A 20,524-nucleotide genomic window follows, 5' to 3' on the forward strand; every position below is an offset into this window, starting at 1 on the left:
ATCCCAGATGAAAGAACAGGACGAAATCACAGCAGGGGAGCTAAACAAAACAAATAAATAATATGCCTGATAGGAAATTTAAAGTAATGATCATAATGATACTCACTGTACTTAAGATAAGAGTGTAGGAACTTGGTGTGTTTCTCAACAAAGAGATAGAAAACATGAAAAAGAACCAGAGATTAAGGACCCAATAACTGAAATTAAAAATACACTAGATGGAGTAAATAATACACTAGATGGAAAAACTAGAGGAAACAGAAGAACAGATCAGCAGAGGACAGAGTAATGGAAAGCAATCAAACTGAACAAGGGAGAGAGAAAAATACTATAATAAAAAATGAAAATAGACTAAGGGAACTCAGCAATACTATCAAGTGTAATAACATTCCCACAGTAAGGACTCCAAAAAGAAAAGAGAGAGAAAAGGGGCAGAAAATTTATTTGAAGAAATAATTGCTGAAAACTTCCTTAATGTGAAGAAGGAAACAAATCCAAATCCAGGAGGCACAGAGAGCTCCCAACAAAATCAACTCAAGGAAGTCCACATGAAGACACAGAGTAACTAAAATAGCCAAAAATATTGATAATAGAGATAATTTTAAAAGCAACAAGAGAAAAGAAATACACACAAGGGAAATCACTTAAGGCTAATAGCTAATTTTTCAGCAGAAACTTTGCAGGTCAGAAGAAAGTGGCATGATATATTGAAAATCCTGAAGAAGAAAAAACAAACCTGCAACGAAGAATACTCTGCAGAAAGGCTATGATTCAGAATAGAAGGAGAGATAGAGAGTTTTCTAGACAAACAAATGAAAGGAATTCATCACCACTAAACTGGCCCTACAGAAATGTTTCCTTTCCTTTGTCTGGAAAGAAAGACCATAAGTAGTGGGATTAAGAAAAATAGGAAAAGCAGTAAAAATTAGTATATCTATAAAAATCAGTCAAGGAACTGATGAAATTAAAGATGTAAAATGTGACACCATATACTTAAAACATGGGTGAGGAATAAAGAATGGGGTCAAACTTAAGTGACCACCAATTTAATAAAGATTGCTAAATGCATAAGATATTAAATATAAACCTAATGGTAACTACAAATCACAAACTGGTAGTAGATCTCCAAAAAAAAAAAAAAAGAGAGAGAAAGGAATCCAAGTATATCACTAAAGAAACCAGCAAATTGGAGAGCGGAGAGCAAGAGAGGAAAGGAAACAACTACAAAGAGAACTACAAAACAACATAAACAAGTAACAAAATGACAGTAAGTACATACCTATCAATATTTACTTAGAATGCAAATGGACTAAATGTTCCAATCAAAAGACATAGTGTGATGGAATGGAGAAAAAAAAGCAAAGCCCATTATATTATATGCTCTCTACAACAGACTCATTTCAGACCTGGAAACACCAGCAGATTGAAAGTGAAAAGATGGAAAAGCATTTATCATGCAAATGGAAGTGAAAAGCCAGGGTAGCAATAGTTATATTGGACAAAATAGACTTTAAAACAAAGACTGTTAACAAAAGTCAAAGAACAGTATGTAATCATAAAGGAACAATCCAACAAGAAGATATAGTAATTGCAGGGGCACCTGGGTGACTCAGTTGGTTAAGCATCTGGCTTCGGCTCAGATCATGATCTTGAAGCTCATGAGTTTGAGTTCTGCGTTGGGCTCCGTGCTGACAGCTCAGAGCCTGGAGCCTGTTTCAGAGTCTTTGTCTCCCTCCCTCTCTGGCCCTCCCCTACTTGTGTTCTGTCTCTCTTTCTCTCAAAAATAAATAAACATTAAACAATTTTTTTAAAAGAAGATACAATTGTAAATATTTATGTACCCATATACATAAAGTAGCTAATAACCATAAATGAAGTAATTGTTAGTAATACAATAATAGGGGACTTTAACACCCCATTAATAGATCATACAAACAGAAAATCAACAAGGAAACATTGTTGACTGAATGATACATTGGACCAGATAGATCTAAAAGATATATTCAGAACATTCTATTCTAAAACAGAAAAATACATTCTTTTCAAGTGCCCATGGAAAATTCTGCAGAATGGGTTACATATTAGACCACAAAAAAAGTCTCAACAAATTCAGAAAGATTGAAGTCATACCATGCATCTGTTCTGACCACAACACTATGAAACTAGGAGTGAACAAGAAAATACCTGGAAAGAATACAAATATATGGAGATCAAATAATGTCTCATTAAGTGATGAATGGGTCAACCAAGAAATGAAAGATGAAATAAAAAAAACTCATGTATATAAATGAAAATGAAAACAGAACAGTCCAAAATCCTTGGAATGCAGCAAAAGCTTTCTGCAAGGGAGATTTTGAGCAATACAAGCCTACCTCAGGAAGCAAGAAACATCTCAAACAACCTAACCTTATGTCTAAGAGAGCTAGAAAAAGAACAAGAAACAAAACCCAAAACTGCAGAAGGAAAGAAGTAAAGATTAGAGCAGAGATAAATGAAATAGAAACTAAGAAAACAATAGAACAGATCAGTGAAACTGGGATGTGGTTCTTTGATCTACAGAATTGATAAACTGTTAGACAGACTCCAGAAGAAAGGACCCAAACAAAGTCAGAGTGAATTAACACTCACACCATAGAAATACAAAGGATTATGAGAAAATGTTATGAAAAATTATATGCTAACAACTTGAGCAATCTAGAAGAAAATGTATAAATATATAACCTCCCAAAACTGAATCAGGAAGAAATAGAAAATTTAAACAGACAGGTTACCAACAATGAAATTGAATCAGTAATAATTAAAAACAAACAAAAAACCTCTCAACAAACAAGTCCAGGACCAGACAGATTTGTGAGTAAAATCTAACAAACATTTAAAGAATAATACCTGTTTTTCTCAAACTTTTCTAAAGAAAAAGGAATGCTTTCAAATTCATTGTTAGGCCAGCAATACTGAATCAAAACCCGATAAAGACAGTACAGAAAGAGAGAACTACAGGCCAATATCTCTGAAAAATATAGATGCAAAAATCTTCAACAAAATAATAACAAAACAAATTCAGCAGTATATTAAAAAAAATCATTTACCATGATTGAATGGGCTTTATTCCTGGGATGCAGGCGTGGTTCAATTTTTGCAAATCAATTAATGTGATACATCACATCAGCAAGAAAAGGTATAAAAACTATATGACCATTGCAATAGATGCAGAAAAAGAATTTGCCAAAGTTATACTATCCATTCATGATAAAAACCTTCAACAAAGTAGGTTTAGAAGGAACGTAACTCAACATAATAAAGGTCATATATGAAAAATATATACTTAACTTCATACTCAATAGAGAAAAACAGAGCTTTCCCCCTAAGGTCAGGAAAAAGACACTCTCACCATTTTTATTCAACATAGTATTAGAAGTCTTAGCTGCAACAGACAGAAATGGAAATAAAAGGTATCAAAATTGCTAAGGAAGAAATAAAACTTTCACTATTTGCTGATGACATAGTACTGTATATAGAAACCCTAAAGAATCCACTAAAAAGCTGCTTGAACTGCTAAGAGAATTCAGTAAGATTGCAGAATACAAAATCAATCTACAGAAATCCATTGCATGTCTATACACTAATAAGTAGCAGAAAGAAAAATTAAGAAAACATTCTCATTTACAGTCACACCAAAAATGGTAAAATATCTTGAAATAAACTTAACCAAAGAAGTGAAAGTTCCATATTCTGTACACTGCAAAACAATGATGAAAGAAATTGAAGATGACATAAACAAATGGAAAGATATTTCATGTTCATGGATTACAAGGCAAAACATGGATTGCATGTTTTGTTGAAATGTTCATACTACCCACAGCCATCTGCTGGATTTAATACAATCCCTATTAAAATACTAGCAGTATTTTTCACAGAACTAGGACAGATATTTTTTTAAGTTTATCTATTTTGAGAGAAGAGAGTGGGAGAGGGGCAGAGTGAGAGAGTAGGAGAGAGAATCCCAAGCAGGCTCCATGCTGTCAGCACAGAGCCCAGTGCAGGGCTCGAACACAACCATGAGATCATGACCTGAGCTGAAGTTAAGAATCGGATGCTTAACTGACTAGGCCATCCAGCCATCCCAGGACAAATAATCTTAAAATGTATATGGAACCACAAAAGAACTCAAATAGCCAAAGCAATCTTGAAAAATAAAAGGAAAACTGGAGGTATTGCAATCTCAGATTACTATGTAGCTGTAGTAATCAAAATAGTATGGTATTGGCACAAAAAATAGACACACAGATCAATGGAACAGGATAGAGAGCCCAGAAATAAACTCACAATTATGTGGTCAATGAATATACAACAAAAGAGGCAAGTATATGCAATGGTGAAAAAAAAGGTGTCTTCAAGAAATGGTGTTAGGAAAACTAGACAGCTGCTAGCAAAAGAATGCAAGTGACATACTTTCTCACAACATAACACAAAAATAAACTCAAATTGGATTAAAACCCTAAATGTGAGTCCTGAAACCATAAAAATCCTAGAAGGGAACACAGGCAGTAAGATCTTTGACATTGGGCGTGGCAATATTTTTCTAGATCTGTCTCCTGAAGCTAGGGGAAAGAAAGCAAAAATAAACTACTGTGACTTCATCAAAATAAAAAACTTTTGCACAGTAAAGGAAACATTCAAAACTAAATGACAGACTCCTGCATAGAAGATATTTGCAAATGATATATCTGACACAGGGCTAATATCTAAAATATATAAAGAACTTAACACCAAAAAAATTTTTTTTTCAATTAAAAAATGGACAGAGGACATGAAGAGATAGTTCTCCAAAGAAGGCATATAGATGGCCATCAGACACAGAAAAAGATGCTCAACATTACTCAGCATCAAGGAAATACAAATTGAAACCACAGTGAGATATCACCTCACTCCTATCTGAATGGCTAAAACTCAAAAAACAGACATAATAAGTGTTGACAATGATGTTGATAAGAAGGAACCCTTGTACAGTGTTGGTGGGAATGCAGACTGGTTCAGCCACTGTGGAAAGCAGTATGGAGGTCCCTCAAAAAGTTAAAATAAAAATACCACAGGTGTGCTTGAGTGGCTTAGGCAGTTAAGCTTCCAGCTTTCGTTCAGGTCTCTGAACTTCAGCACATCAGGCTCTGTGCTGTCAGCTCAGAGCCTGGAGCCTGCTTTGGATTCTTTTGTCTTCCTCTCTCTCTCTGCCCCTCGCCTGTTCACACACACATACTTTCTCTGTCTTAAAAATAGATAAACATTACAAAATTACCACATGATCCTGTAATTCTACTACTTTGTATTTACCTAATAAATATGAAAACATTAATTCAAAGAGATATATGCACTCCTATGTTTACTGCAGTATTATTTACAATAGCCAATTTACGGAAGCAACTCAGGTGTCCATTGAGAGATGAAGAAGTTGTGGGGGGTGTGTGTGTGTGTATTGAATGAGAGTGTATATATACTCAGCCATAAAAAAGATGAAATCTTGCTATTTGAAACAGCAAGGATGGGTCTAGAAGGTATAAATGTTAAGTGAAATAAGTCAGAAAAAAACAAGTACAATGTGATCTCCGGCATATGTGGAATTTCAGAGACAAACAAAGGAAGAAAAAAATAGGCCAACCAAAAAACACACTCTCTATAGAGAACGAACCGATGATTATCAGAGGCGAGATTGGTTGGATTATGGGTGACCTAAGTGAAAGGGATTAAATGTACACTTAATGATGAACACTGAGTAATCTGTAGAATTCTTGAATCACTATATTGTAAACCTAAAAGTAATATAACAATGTATTTTAATTATACTGTAGTTAAGATTAATTATAAATTTCTCCTTGAATAAAGTAAAAATCAAGTGATAAAGTTAATCACATTGAACAAATAAAAATATCTAAAGAGAGGTAGAACATTAAATAAAATTCAAAATCAATTTATTATTTAAAAAAATACTTAATGTTCATTTATTTTAGAGAGAGTATGAGCAGGGAGGGGCAGAAAGAGAGGTAGGCACAGAATCCAAAGCAGGTTCCAGGCTCTGAGCTGTCACACAGAGCCTGATTTGGGACTTGAACCTGTGAACCACAAGATCATGGCCTGAGCTGAAGTCGGGTGCTCAACAGACTGAGCCACCCAGGCACTCCTCCCATTTATTATTTAAATAAACCAACAAAAAGTAATCTATCAAGAGTGGGAGAAGGTATTTGTAATTCATATATCCATCTTGGATCTGCAGTATATAAAAAGCATCTAAATATCAGTAAGAAATATGATCAGCTCTGTAGAAAAGTGAGCACATGGCTTAAGCAGGCACTTCACAGGTGCTTGTGAAGACCAATTAACAGGAAAGGTGGCCAATTTCACTAATCATCAGGGAAATACAGATTAAAACTATAGTGAAATACATACGCAGTTGAATGGCCAAAATGAAAAACATCCTAATAAGGATATAGAGCAGTTTGGACTTTAATTTCTCGGAGGAGTAAAAGTTGCCGTAAGTAATCTTGAAGTTATTTGGCAGTCCTTATCAAGTATGAACATAAGCATTCCTCTTGACTCAGCAGTACCAGTCCAAGATACATACCCAACAAATATACATAGATATTTGTGCCAAAAGACAAATGAAAGACCATTCGTATCAGCGCTATCTGAGACATCCCCAAACTAGAAGAGCCTTGAATGTCCATTAGTAGCAGAGTGTATAAATAAATTATGGTATCCAGTTTACCCTTGAACAACATGGGGTTACTGGTGCCAGCCCCTCCTCCACCCCCTGCACAGTATTTCCAGTGTATATAACTTTTGACTTCCCTGAAACTTAACTACTTATCCTGCTGTTGACTGTAAGCCTTACCCATAACATAAACGGCTTCTAACATGTAATTTGTACGTTATGTGTATTATATACTGTATTCTTACAATAAAGTAAGAAAATAGATGTTAAGAGAATCATAAGGAAAGAAAAGTACACTTGCAGGGCTGTACTGTATTGGAAAAAAAATCCTCATAATTGGACCCACATGGTTCAAACCCTTGTTGTTCAAAGATCAACTATTTATATAATAGAATACTACATGAGCTTAAACTATTTTTACTCCTAGGCATAATGTTAAAGCTAGAAACAAAAAAAGTCCATACTATATTATTTTATTTAGATAAAGTTCAAGAATGGACAAAGGTAACTGGTGGTGTATATATTATATGATACCATTAATATAATGTTCAAAAGTAGATAAAACTTATTTATAGCAATAGAATTACAGATACTGGTTCTTTGTGAAGAGCAGAATACATAGTGCCTGGGATGGTCTTGAGGGGAATTTTATACTGGCAGTTGTATTCTGTTTCTTGATTTGGGTCCTGGTAACAAGTGTGCATCAACTTTGTCAAAGTCTGTCAAGCTGTACACTTACCTTTACATATGTATGTCATACTCAAATGCATTTTTATTTAAAAGGTAAGAGGTAGTTTGGAGGGTAAATAACTATAAAAATGTATATTGCTTTTACAAAGAAAACTTAAATTTTTTCAGTTGAAAATAGTAAAATCAGTTTTTCTCTTAATTTCAAGAAATAGAATTTTTTAGCACATTTGCTTTAAATTAGTTGGTTTCAAATCAAACTATTTTAAAGGTTTTGTTTAAGGGGCACCTGGGTGGCTCAGTAGGTTAAGCATCTGACTTTGGCTCAGGTCATGAACTTGCTTGTGAGTTTGAGCCCCGTGTCAGGCTCTGTGCTGACTATTCAGGGCCTGGAGACTGCTTCAGATTATGTGTCTCCCCCCTCTCTCTGCCTCTTCCCTCGCACTCTGTCCCTCTTTCTTTCTCCCTCAAAAATAAATAAAAATTTTTTTAAAAAGCTTTTGGAAATACTCCAAGCGGGCAGTGATATAGTTGTGAAATAGAGTGATGGCTTCTAGAACAGAAAAGAAAAAAATAGAGTGTACTGACTGACCACAAGAACTGGCACTGATTGAATACCAATTGAAGGAGAGAATGTGGTCTATAGTGTTGTGTTAGAGAAGGAGAATGATGCAAGAGAAGGAAAAGACAAAAAAGAGATTTACAAAAAAAGGTCTTCAGTCTCAGAGATATTACCTGTCATTTTTATCTTCTGTGAATTACTTGAAATAATCTTTAGGATAAGCTGTTCTTTTGCAGTCATGTAAACTGTAGTTAGTAAGGTTATGATATCAGATATGCTATTTTTTTTTAAATATTTATTTATATTTGAGAGAGAGGGAGACAGAGCATGAGCAGAGGGGCAAGGGAGGAGAGAGAGAGGGAGACACAGAATCTGAAGCAGGCTCTAGACTCTGGGCTGTCAGCACAGAGCCTGACACAGGGCTCGAACTCATGGACCGTGAGATCATGACCTGAGCTGAAGTCAGAAGCTTAACTGAGCCACCCAGGTGCTTGCAGATAAACTAATTGAAGTAAGTAAGAAAGGGCTCAAACACTAATCATGGGTCAATCTGTGTTGTGCTCTGTCTTTAGCTATGATATTGTTCAGTTAAATTTCCCTAAAGTTTACATAAACATTGAAGCATTCTTAAGCATCAGAAATTACTGACTGCTCTAATTCATATCAAATCAGACTTTTTAATGGTACTTGGTAAATGTTTAGCACACAAAGTCTGTCCCCTTTCTCCCTTGTCCAGATCCCAACTTTACATGAAGAACTTTTTAACAGGCAGGGAAACTGTAGCCTGTTGTCACTGTCTTCATTCTCTACCCCATTATATTTTGAGGAGATTCCTTGAGCAGTAGAGAATTGAAACTAATGTCTCACTTGATACATACTGTCAGTATTAACCAGAATTCCCTTTCCCTCCAACTCCTATAAACAGTGCTCATGAAACTTCAGGGAAATCAAAAGTAGTTCCTCTTAAGTAACTGGTTAAGTATGTTTAAAGATGTTTGAATGTATTTGGAAACAAATTATCTTCCATTTAGTATGATCCAGAGCTGTCATCTCGACAGTTTGGGGTTGAATTGTCCCGTTTGACCAGTGAAGAACGAACTGTTCCTTTAGTGGTGGAAAAGCTCATAAACTACATTGAAATGCATGGACTGTACACAGAAGGTATTTACCGAAAGTCTGGTTCAACTAATAAAATCAAGGAGCTTCGACAGGGTCTAGATACAGGTAAGACAATGCACTCCAAATCAAGACCCAATGCTTTTATTTAAATAGGTCATTTTACACTCTTAAAGTTTTCATTACATGTTGATTTTTTTTTCTTGTAGCCAGAAGAATGCAATCTTTTCTGTGGTGCTTGTTCATCATTTTGTGGCTTTCTAAAGAGTCTTTGTTTTTATGTGGTCAGTTCAGCAAACATATATCGAATGTCATTTATACAGGCATTATTAGGTACTTCAGACAAATCTCATTTAATCTTAACAATTTGGTAAGGTCATGATATCTGTAATTTACAAAGAAGAAAATAAAAATTAAATAGTGATCTGTTGACAATGTAGTGTGCCAGTGTTTTTATACTAATCTTCACAACAGTCCTATGATGTAGGAGTTATTATCCTACTTACAGATAAAGAAACTGAGGCTTACAGAGGATCTTTTCCCAATAAGTGATCAAGCTGAGATTTAACCCCAGATGTTCTGAATTCATAATCTAAACTATTGCCTATTACTGTCTATTATTCTGACTCCCAAGTGTGCTCCCTCTGATGCATAGGCTCCCCTCACTGCATTGATGACATAATTATTTAGTGGATTGAACATGTATATAGCTGTGGCCTCAGCCCTTGAATATATCCAGGAGTTTGACTTTGGTTTCATTGTCACCTTCTACTTTTTACCACTGTAGGGAAGGAATAGATCATCTTGAATCACACAAAGATACAAAGCTTGTTTCTGTGTCTCTAAGAAGCTATCCACATGCTTTTTCTTTCTAGTTTTTATTTTTTATTATTATTATTTTTATTTTTTCTTTTAATGAGCAAATCAGGGAAAAATTAGTATGGAAATAATAACAGAAAATGTCTGGTAAAACTCAAGCAGGAAGTTTTGCCTACTAGAGACTGGCAGTTTCCAACTTGTCTCTTGTACCTTGGGTCAGCACAAATGAAAAATCATTCACCCTATGTTCTCCCAATCATTTCCTTTCCATAACCTTTGGGAGTTTATAAGTGAAACAGAGTAAATATATGTGCTTTACATTTCCTAAGTTCAGTTATTAGTGTCCTTTCATCTTTAAAAATGACTTAAAATTAGCCTTATTTTTAGAAAATGTCTTCTGGGCCTTTTTCCCATGTGTCACCCAAAGCATCGCTAATGGAAGTGTGGCTCACAGGACAATCCACAGGATAAGTACAAAAGTTGATTGTAAGCATTTAGAAATACTTAGAGCAGTATTTAACAGAGCTTTGACATGAAAGCGTATGATCTTTTATTTTACATATTTAGCAGTTTACAAGAGATTCAGAAAACAAACAAAAAACTGTTCCTTTACCACTGTTAGAAGTGCTGTTCCAGACACTTCTCCAAAGAGGACATCCAGATGGCCAACAGACACATGAAACGATGTTNCAATTAGACTGTAGAAGGTATTAGTTCGGTTAAGAACATGAAGGCTTCCTATGGTGGTGATAGTTTCTAAAGTGAATTATTTGAATCTTTTTGCATGTTTTGGCTTTGTTATCTATCTCTTGTCTATAAATAGATGCTGAGAATGTAAACCTGGATGACTATAATATACATGTCATTGCAAGTGTATTCAAACAATGGCTTCGTGATTTGCCCAATCCACTCATGACCTTTGAACTCTACGAGGAATTTCTTCGGGCTATGGGTAAGCACAGGCTTCCTGGATTCGAGGCAAGGCCTATACTTGGGAAGGGAATGCTGTTTTCATTATAGATTATTTAGTCATCCTCTAGTTTAGTCCATGTAGGTCCCAAAGTAAGTTTTTGACAGTCAATACAGAACTGCTGCTGGATTCTCACCTATTCATTTAGTGATTTTTGAGAGCTCCACTGAAATGTCAGTATCCTATAAGTTTCCCAGTAAGTCACTTAGCTGCTTCTCAAAAAGAGATTGAAAGACTAAGATTATAAATTATAAACAAATTAGAAGGCTAAATAGATTTAAGGGCCGGCTTATATTTATTTAAATTGTGAATCTAGGCAAGAACTCTGCTAATCTATTTTATGCCAGGCCTACCAGGTGATGGAGTTTAGTTTTTCAGTGCTACAGATGTGTAGGGTGTTGCCGAAGGCCTGTCTAGAAGTGTTTAGGCCCTGAGGCATTACTCCTCAAATTCCTATGAGACCAATTTATAAATTATATGGCAATTAATTAATTTTAATGGGGGAATCAGTCTGCCACAAAATGCCTAAAAAACTAGGCCGTCTCTTTCCCCTTGCTGTAATAACAATTACTGGGACATAGATTAAAACCAGGAGACTATTGGAGAGGAGCACTGGGTGTTATGTGGAAACTAATTTGACAATAAACTATTTGTAAAAAAAACAAACAAACAAAAAAACCCAGGAGACGATTTAGTGGATATAGCACTCAAACAAAGGAAGATTAGTGGTAAGTGTGAGTTGCTTTTTTCTTGTCATACAGGTACAACTGTCTATCCTAAAACGTTAAAATTTAGAGCCAGCCTGCCCTGTCACCTACTGTCTGTTCAGGAGGAAGATGTAACATATAAAAGGGCATATTCAATTTTACTTGCTGTCCTTACTCTTTCTAGGTCTTCAGGAGAGGAAAGAAACAATCCGTGGAGTATACTCTGTGATTGACCAGCTCTCTCGAACTCATCTCAATACACTGGAACGCCTCATCTTTCATCTAGTCAGGTAGTTTCAAGGAGCAAGGGAAGATGTGATCATTGTTTTTTTGTTTTCTGTTTTGATTCTTTTAAATGAGTTCTTTTAAAGAACTTTTTTATTTTGAAAACTGACAAATCTTCTTTTTCCTATTTATAAAGTCAGTGCCACAAGCAGGTGGCAGAAATCCTCAGCCGAGTTGGACTGCGTGGCAGGTGCTTCTCTGCCCCATTTGAGCCACGTAACAACTTCAGCCTGATGGTGACATTATGTAGCCCAGCCTGTTATCTCATTCCTGAACTAGAAAGTAGACATAACCTAATTCATAGGAGGTGGGTTCAGATGGTGCTTGAGAATTGACTGACCAAAGAGACTTCAGGAGTGGTCTGTCTTCTGAGTATAAATATCTGCAATAGTTGGGAAGAAAGCTGTCTTTATTTTTATTTGATAAATATCTGGTAATATTAGGTAAATGTTAGATGAATATCTAATGTGACTGTCTAAAAATGCTTTAAAGGCTCTACTTTGCATTATTCAGACATGTTTATCAGGTGTATGGCAGTGGGTCAGAATTTCCCTTCATAAGCTGTCAGCCTATATTGCTTCAAGTAAAGAACAGAATAAAAGTACATCAACAACAACAACAACAACAACAAAAAGTACATTTTCCAGAGGCAAAGGATTAGCTTTGGGAAAAGTCTTCTTTCAACTGATATGTATATCCTTCAGTACTGTGTGTGGTTGATGTCATACATTATCTTTTTCTCATCTCTTCCTGTGTCCTTACTATTTTCCCTTTTAATCCACACTTCGCTTGGTTTTTTTATTCCTTAGGATTGCTCTACAAGAAGAGACTAATCGAATGTCTGCTAATGCTTTAGCCATTGTGTTTGCACCCTGCATTCTCCGCTGCCCTGACACCATTGACCCACTACAAAGCGTGCAGGACATCAGTAAGACTACCACGTAAGGCCTGTTTTCAACACCTCCACAAGACCCCAGAGACTGAGTCAGTGTAGCCACTTTATCCAGATATCAAACATAGTGAATGATTTCATAAGTTCACATGTTTTTAAGAAGATTGCCAGACACCATTGGATTGTCTTATGCTAAAGATGAAATTTTTTTTTTAGATTCTGTTCAGCTGAACATCATTTGTTTTGAAGGGTCTTTTACTTTTTAAATGTAGCTTTTCCTTAGGAATGCTTGTAATCTCTAAAAATATTTTAAAATTTCATTTTACCAAATTATGTAAACTTTGTATCTTCTTATAATCTGGTCTAACTGCCTCTGAATCCTTTTGGCCTTAGTACTTCAGTATTTCTGTATTTTACTTTAACCTTTTTTGGTGGGCCTCTGCTTTCCTTCCAGATTGATGGTTCTTAACCTTGACTGCAGAAAGAGCTTTAAAAAAATCCTGGTGTTTTTGTCCCATCCTCGAGAGTCTAATTTAATTTGTCTGGGGTGTGGCCTGGGGTTTGTGACATGTAGTCACTCCTCAGGTGGATACTGAAGTACAGCCCAAGTTGTGGGCCACCATTGTATAAACCTGTCATAGAGCTCATAAAATAAGGAGTGCCAATTTTTCTTTCATCCTCCAATCATCTACTGCATTTAGCTGAAAAGCAGTCTGTGGATGCTACACTTTTTTTGACTTACTTCAGCTCTTAACAGTCTTCTCTTTTTCCTCCTGTTTCAGCTGTGTGGAGCTGATTGTTGTGGAACAAATGAATAAATACAAGGCTCGGCTCAAAGACATCAGTAGCCTAGAATTTGCTGAGAATAAGGCAAAGACCAGGCTGTCTCTGATTCGTAGGTCAATGGTAGGTGCAAGATGTGAAATCACAGGGGAAAACGGGAGCTTTCCTGGGGTTTTAAGTGTGCATTTATGGTGTAAAGAGAGATTATTCTCCAAATCTTTTTCATATGGAATGAGTAAAAAGAAACTACTTTATCTCAGGGTGCAATGGATGCCTCATGTTTGATATTTTAGCTCTCTTTAGTTATGTACAGAATATATGCAGTTAAAATGTGTAGAATTTTTTAAGTCAAGTATTTGGATAAAATGCTGGTGGTTTAATAATCTGTTCTGTTTTCCTTTCCTGTCCTTTCTGTGAATTTTTAACCTATCCTAATTTTTTTCTCTACTTTCTTCCACTATCTGTTTCGACCCTCAATCATGTCACCTTTGATGTTTCTGTTAATACTCGTGTGATGTAGATAACTTAATCATTGCAAGAATGTGATTCATAAGGAAATGGAATTCTATCTATGAGTCTACTATTATCAAATAAAGATTTCTTTAGGGTTTATTATAAGGTTTTGAGAAAAGCCTGGCGAAAATTAAGTTTCCTTTCTCCATTTGCCTACTTTTCTGTTTAATACTTTCTGTTGTAAGCAGTAGGGTCTGGATAACTGGGATACTACTGCTGCATTAAAGTCTAATCATTTGCTACCATTCCCCTCAGCTGCAAAACAGAATTGTAGCAATGAAGACCCAGTCAGATCCCCAGTAAATGTCTAAAGGGAAGCACGCTTCCCTGTCATCATGCCCATGCTTTTCCAGGAGTCCAGCAATACTTCATCTGTATCTTCATGATTTATACTTAGATTAACATTAAATTAACTCTGCTTCTTTCTTTAGTAATTAAACTGCCTGGCACAAAATAAGTCCTAACAAATATGTCTGTTGATTTAAATTAGTGAAGAGTCTTCTCTAAAAATAAACACAAATAGAGACTTCTTCCAGGCAGTCAAGTTATTAAATAAAGTTAATTGAAGGACACTATCTAAATCTTTTCCGTAGAAAATGAAAACAGAAACCCTGTTTAAAAGTGAAACCCTTTCTGGTAGTCTGAATTTTCAGGAGCTCAATTCTAGGAGGCCCAATTTAGCAGCGCCCATTGAAAAGAATGGGAAGAGACTTTTTACTCTAAAGCTGCTTTCAAAGCAGCTAGACAAGCTGTGCTTTTTCCCTCCTGATGTTGCAGAAGACATGTATTCAGTCCATTGAAAGATTAAACCTTCTCTTTTCATGGGGCAATGACATGTACATTCTAACCTTCTGCTTTCCTTTTCATGTCCTTCCTAATCCAGAAACCTGTACTAATTGCAGTTAGATTTATGAGCATTACCCGCAATTCAGTCTCGGTATGTATTAATATTGCAATGTGTCATAGCCACTTTACATTATTGTCTATCATCCATCCAGGAGTTGTTCTGCTCTGTCTATCATCCATGCTTGTCCACCTTCCATGTACAGCCCCAGTTCAGGTCCCACTTCCTGACCAGCCTTCACTTGTTTTTCTCTTACTCTTTTTCTTTAGAGCCTTTGCTTTTCTTCCTTTGTATCATGAAGTTGAACAGTGTCCATTTATAATATACTGGTTTTTGTTCTTTGTCAGATAAACCTCTTCGTAGATTTCTTCTTTGGTTGTATCATTAAAAGGTAACATTGAAGGGGTCATTGAGATGTCAAATTAATTTCTGCTGAAGAACTTTGTTCTTATCGGTCTCCTTCACTTTATTATTTGAAATACCTATTACTACTTCTAGCATCCTCCTTCATTAGTAATGCATATTTGTTCATTTATATCTGTGACTTTGATGATGACTTCCCAGATATAGAAAAATAGCTCTTATCTGCTTAGCATTTTTCAGAGAGAGCAGCAAGCAAATGGTAGTGGAAAAATTGATAGACTGGTTCTAGACTTAAATATCATAGTGTATTAGAGCTCATACCAGGATTTCATTTGTTATGACAGAAAGGAAGGGAGATATAGAAAACTAAGAACACCAGTATATGTGGAAACTAACTTCGGAGGCTTTCCATCATTGGTTGATCAGTTATTGAGATCTCAGTTTGCTGAGATATAAATACAGATCAGTTTTGCTTTTTATCTGTAACTGCCTGCCAACTCTACCATGTCTGACTCCCCTTTCTGATGGGATGTCAACTGCCTTCACAGCATCTTGTCACTATTGTGTAATTTTTAAATACTCTAGTCTCATGCCAGTATTTAAGAATTAGTTTTCTTCATGTTATAACTTGAGTGACAGACTTGATTGAGTATTCTTATCATTTTCCCCCCCGGACAAACTAGACCTTAATCGAGGCTGAAAACTTTGGGGGTGGGTGAGTAGGTTCTTTTTGTCACACACGTCTGCCCTCCCTTTTTCTTGTGGCTTTTCTGCCTCTGGTGTTGAAACTGGGAGGAGTGATACTGGAGGCAAAATTCTACATGATAACCCACTGTTGAGGTGGCAGTCCTCTTTCTTGGTTGTTCAGCACTGCTGTTCTAACTCATTGTCAGTAGCCTAAATGTAGATGAGTGGGAGCTTCCATTATCCTGCTAACAGTGAGGTCAATCCTATTCCATTTTTATAGGCATTGGCAATCCTTTGGAAGATTTGGTTACATCTTTGGACTAAACCTACTGATGGCATTCACACCATGGGACTCTGTATATCTTTTTTTGCCTCAAGACTTTACAGTCAAACCTACCTCCCAGTACCAATTCTAGGGCCTGCAAGTACATTAAGGGAAAGGTTACATTTTTTTATACCTCTTGGAACGAGACCATTGTCTTTCCTGTTTCACTACCTGACACTTCCCCACCGTACTCTCTCCCTACTTCTCTTTTCCCGTATGTGTATAACAGAGGGGCGAATCAGTAAGTCTTTTGCCTATACAGATAACCAAATAGGGAATGAAATACCAGTCTGCCTTTCTTTTAGATGACCTCAAGCTTTGATTCTTACCCTCTGGATTCAAATATGACAACTTATTTTTCCTCCAAAGAGAAAGGGAATGTCCCATTTTCATAAACTCTGTGTTCCCCTTAAAGTCCAGTAATCCTGTTTCTTTTCAGCCTTTTTGGATTTATACATTGAGGGAAGGTGTTAGGATACCGGTGGTAGGAGCTGGCTTAATAAACTGGTGTCTCAGTTAAACCCTTAGAGAAGAGTCTAGTACCAACTATGGTTGGCTTCTTAAGCTAGTAGAAAGAGTACTTCATTATCCTTAGATTTGGGCCTTAGCCACAATTTTGGAACAGGAAGAAAAATCCCACTTAATATACTATTGCATTTGCATTTAGCTATAGTAAAGGCTATAGGCCCAGTCTTAAGAACACAATTGTGTATAGGGCATATTTGGTATTTAGTAAGTATCTGTGGAATTGAATCTAAGAATTAAGTCTAGGAGAGATAGCAGTGAGTTTTTAGGATATCCACTATAAATAGACTAATTAAACTCAATAGTGTTCATGATTCATAGATGAAAAAAATTACTATTCCATAATTTAAATACAGTAGTGACTTTCCTGAAATGACATGAGTGAAATGTATTTATGAAAAGTATGTTGTATTATTGCCACTGTGAAAAGTCATTTGAGTTGGGTGTTGAAAGATGAATAGTAATTTAACAAATGGAGAAAAGAAGGAGGGGGAAAGAGAATTTCAGAGGTAAAGAAGCATGAAACAACAATCTGTGAATAATAACTACCTTGTGTAGCTAGGGCTGGGGCAGGTAGTGTGGAAGTGGCAGAGTAATTGGAACTAGATGTGCAACATTAAGAATTTTTAATTTCTGGGGCACCTGGGTGCCTCAGTCAGTTAAGTGTCCAACCTCAGCTCAGGTCATGGTCTCACACTTTGTGAGTTCAAGCCCTGCATCAGGCTGTGTGCTAACAACTCAGAGCTGGAGCCTGCTTCAGATTCTGTCTCCCTCTCTCTCTGCCCCTCCCCTGCTCACGCTTTGTCTCTATCTCTTTCTTCCTCTCAAAAATAAATAAACTTTAAGAATTATTTTTAATTTCTTGGGGGCACTTGAGTGGCTCAGTTGGTTAGGCATCCAACTCTTGATTTTGGCTCTGCTCATGACCTCCTGGTTCTTGAGTTCAAATCCCGCTGACAGTGCAGAGCCTGCTTGGGATTCTTTCTTACTCCCTCTTTCTCTGTTCCTCCCACGCTCTCTCCCTCTCTCAAAATAAGGAAACAAACCTAAAATAAAAAAGAGTTATACAGAGTTACAGTTTTTTTTTCTTGTGGTGAGAACTTGTAATCTTTGATAACACCACACCCAGAAGAACCCTATTCTTTCTATTTTTCCCTAACCCCTTTCCAGAAATGATTATGATATACAGGAGGTATTACTTAGATCTCTGGAAAGGGGTTAGGGAGAAATAGAAAGAGTAGGATTAGATCTGCATGCAGTAAATGTGCAGGCTAGTGACAAGAAGGTTAGGCACGGGATCTTTTGGGAGAGTAGGCAAAAAGAGAACAGTATTTCTGTTCTTTGTGTATTTGTGAAAAAAGCACCTCTTTCAAAGTTTTGGAGTCTTCTTCCTTCAGATGGGGACAAATAAGAAAAATTATGTAGGGAATTCTTATACATAGAATTACATAGGAATGGAAGAACTACAGTAATATCTGGGAAGAGAACTTAAGCCTGTTCAGGAAACCTCACAATTAGGTTTGAAGAATAAAAGGCAGAAGATACGAAGTGAGAAAATATTAAGGATTATTATGGTTTATTTTTGTTTGTTTTTGTTTTTGTTTTCCTTAGCGAAAGAGGGTGCATGCCAGTGGGCATGCAGGGCAGAGGGGGAGAGAGAGAATCTTAAGCAGACTCCTGCTCACCACAGAGCCTGACCTTGATCCCACAACCCTGGGATCTGATCTTAGCAAAAATCAAGAGTTGGATGCTCAACCAGCTGAACCACACAGGCACCCCTGGAATTCTTTCTTTTATAGAATGTAATGTCTCTTAAAGTTAGCTATTTGATATATTTAAATCACATATTTTTATGTAAAAGACATTCACATACTTTTTTCAGGTTCAGTGTGGAAAATTTTGAACAGTAGGGTAGCATGTAAAAGCAGGAAGCAAATCATTGATAATCTATTAATATTTTAGAATATTTGTATTTCGGAGCACCTAGGTGGCTCAGTTGGTTAAGCGTCCTACTTGAGCTCAGGTCATGATCTCTTATTTTGTGGGTTTGAGCCCCACATCAGGCTTTGCACTGAACGGCTCAGAGCCTGGAGCCGCTTTGGATTCTGCTTCTCCCTCTCTCTGTGCCCCTCCCCTGCTCATGCTGTCTCTCTTTCTCTCTCTCTCAAAAATAAATAAACATTAAAAAAAAAGAATCCTTTAGAGTATTTGTATTTCCCTCGAACTTTTTCCTTATGTATATTTGATGAAATGACAGTACTAGGTATCATAGTTTTATATTTCTTTTATTAGGAAGACTTTTGTAGAGGTAAAACGTGATCTCAATTCAGTATTCTTAATCCATTTAGTAAACTTTTACAGTTTTACTAAATAAAAATGAGACTATTTTTCAATTTGTTTCTTTGGATATACTTCTCTTTGTAGATTGCATCTTAGACATATCTTTTTTCCCTTCCCATTCTCTTCTGCAGATGATACCTATCCTCCCAATCCTACTCATTCATTTTATTTCATTTATTCTTATGTTTTCAGCAAAAATAGAACAATTATGCCATGTTTCAGACATTGTGCTGAAGGCATAGAAATGACAATATCTCTGCATTAGATAGATTGACAGTCTAATGAATAATTATATACATAATTGCAGTTCAGTTTACTAAACCTCCTCTGCAAAAAGCTATAGCAACATAGAAACCTCGGTGACTAGTACTGCTTGTGAAAGTTGAATGAACATCACTGGCTAGAATGGAAGATTTCTTGTTAAGAATGAAGAAAAGGGGAGAGTGATAATAATGAGTTAGTAAGTAACATTTTTGGGTTCTTAAATTACAGAATCAGTAGTTTGGATTCAATCCTCTTTAAGTCTTGAGAGTCTGTTGAAGGTTTTTAAGCCAGGGAATAACACTGCCAAACTTTTATCCATTACCAAAGACTTTCAAACCTTTTTAGGGAAAGGCTGTACTCAAGGATAGCTTCCAGAATATGACTATTAGGTATACATGGACCAGTCTAAGGTTATTGGCTGTTTTCAAAATAATCCTGCATTAAAACACCCATAACTCATTGGCTTAAAGCAAGCATGTACTTATCACTTACACATCTGTGGGGCAGCTGAGGTTTAGCTGATTTAGGATAGGTTGCAGGTTAGGTCCAGCTCTGTTCCACACATCTCTGATTCTTCTTGAACTAATGGATAATGGACTCTCTGGTATATATATATTTTTCATGATAGTGTCTTCATCATGTGACTTGGTAAGCTCAACTGAGCATGTTTTTACTCCCATAAAATCTGCTAATAAGTGTCAAACTGGTCAAAGCAGATCATATGACCAAACTCCAAAGCAAGAAGCAGAGAACATACTTCACCTACCCCAAGGCCATGGGGAGGGTACAGATATAATTCTATTCAAAAGATTGAGAACTGGAGCCAGTAATTTAGTTTACTGTGATCTTTGATATTTCTCACAAGGCCAGGAGGAAAGCTCAGGAACATGTCAAAGAAAGTAGAGTTTTTCCTTTGTACATCCCCTCAAACAACTTAGTCCTTTCTTCCACTTGATGTACCTGCTCAGCATCTTCTCATGATCCAAAGCTGAGTATCCTTCTCCTTCATAGAATGTTGGCCTTATAGATACAAAGGAGTGTTGGTTCTGCTTTTACTAAAGGGAATCAGCTTGTAGCTCTTTTAAAAATGGCATCAAGAGATGCAGTCTTATTCTTATTAAAATGGAATTACCACTGGCTGT

General features: G+C 36.3%; 1 protein-coding gene across 6 annotated transcripts in view; it reads left to right on the forward strand.

Annotated features, from left to right (window-relative positions):
- The window catches only part of MYO9A (myosin IXA), a 256,379-nt gene that overhangs the window by 201,177 nt on the left and 34,678 nt on the right, over positions 1-20,524 (forward strand). For 4 of the 6 annotated variants that reach the window (XM_077746199.1, XM_077746212.1, XM_077746209.1 and 1 more), the window contains 6 exons: positions 8,981-9,173; positions 10,708-10,836; positions 11,746-11,851; positions 12,656-12,787; positions 13,521-13,644; positions 14,918-14,971. In XM_077746199.1, coding sequence (XP_077602325.1) covers positions 8,981-9,173; positions 10,708-10,836; positions 11,746-11,851; positions 12,656-12,787; positions 13,521-13,644; positions 14,918-14,971 — 738 coding nt within the window. The remainder of the gene's footprint in view (positions 1-8,980; positions 9,174-10,707; positions 10,837-11,745; positions 11,852-12,655; positions 12,788-13,520; positions 13,645-14,917; positions 14,972-20,524) is intronic. The other 2 variants (XM_077746208.1, XM_077746217.1) reach the window with 1 other exon arrangement.

This window comes from Crocuta crocuta, unplaced genomic scaffold, assembly GCF_008692635.1.
Source record: "Crocuta crocuta isolate KB4526 unplaced genomic scaffold, BGI_CrCroc_1.0 scaffold130, whole genome shotgun sequence".
Taxonomy (NCBI): Eukaryota; Metazoa; Chordata; class Mammalia; order Carnivora; family Hyaenidae; genus Crocuta; species Crocuta crocuta.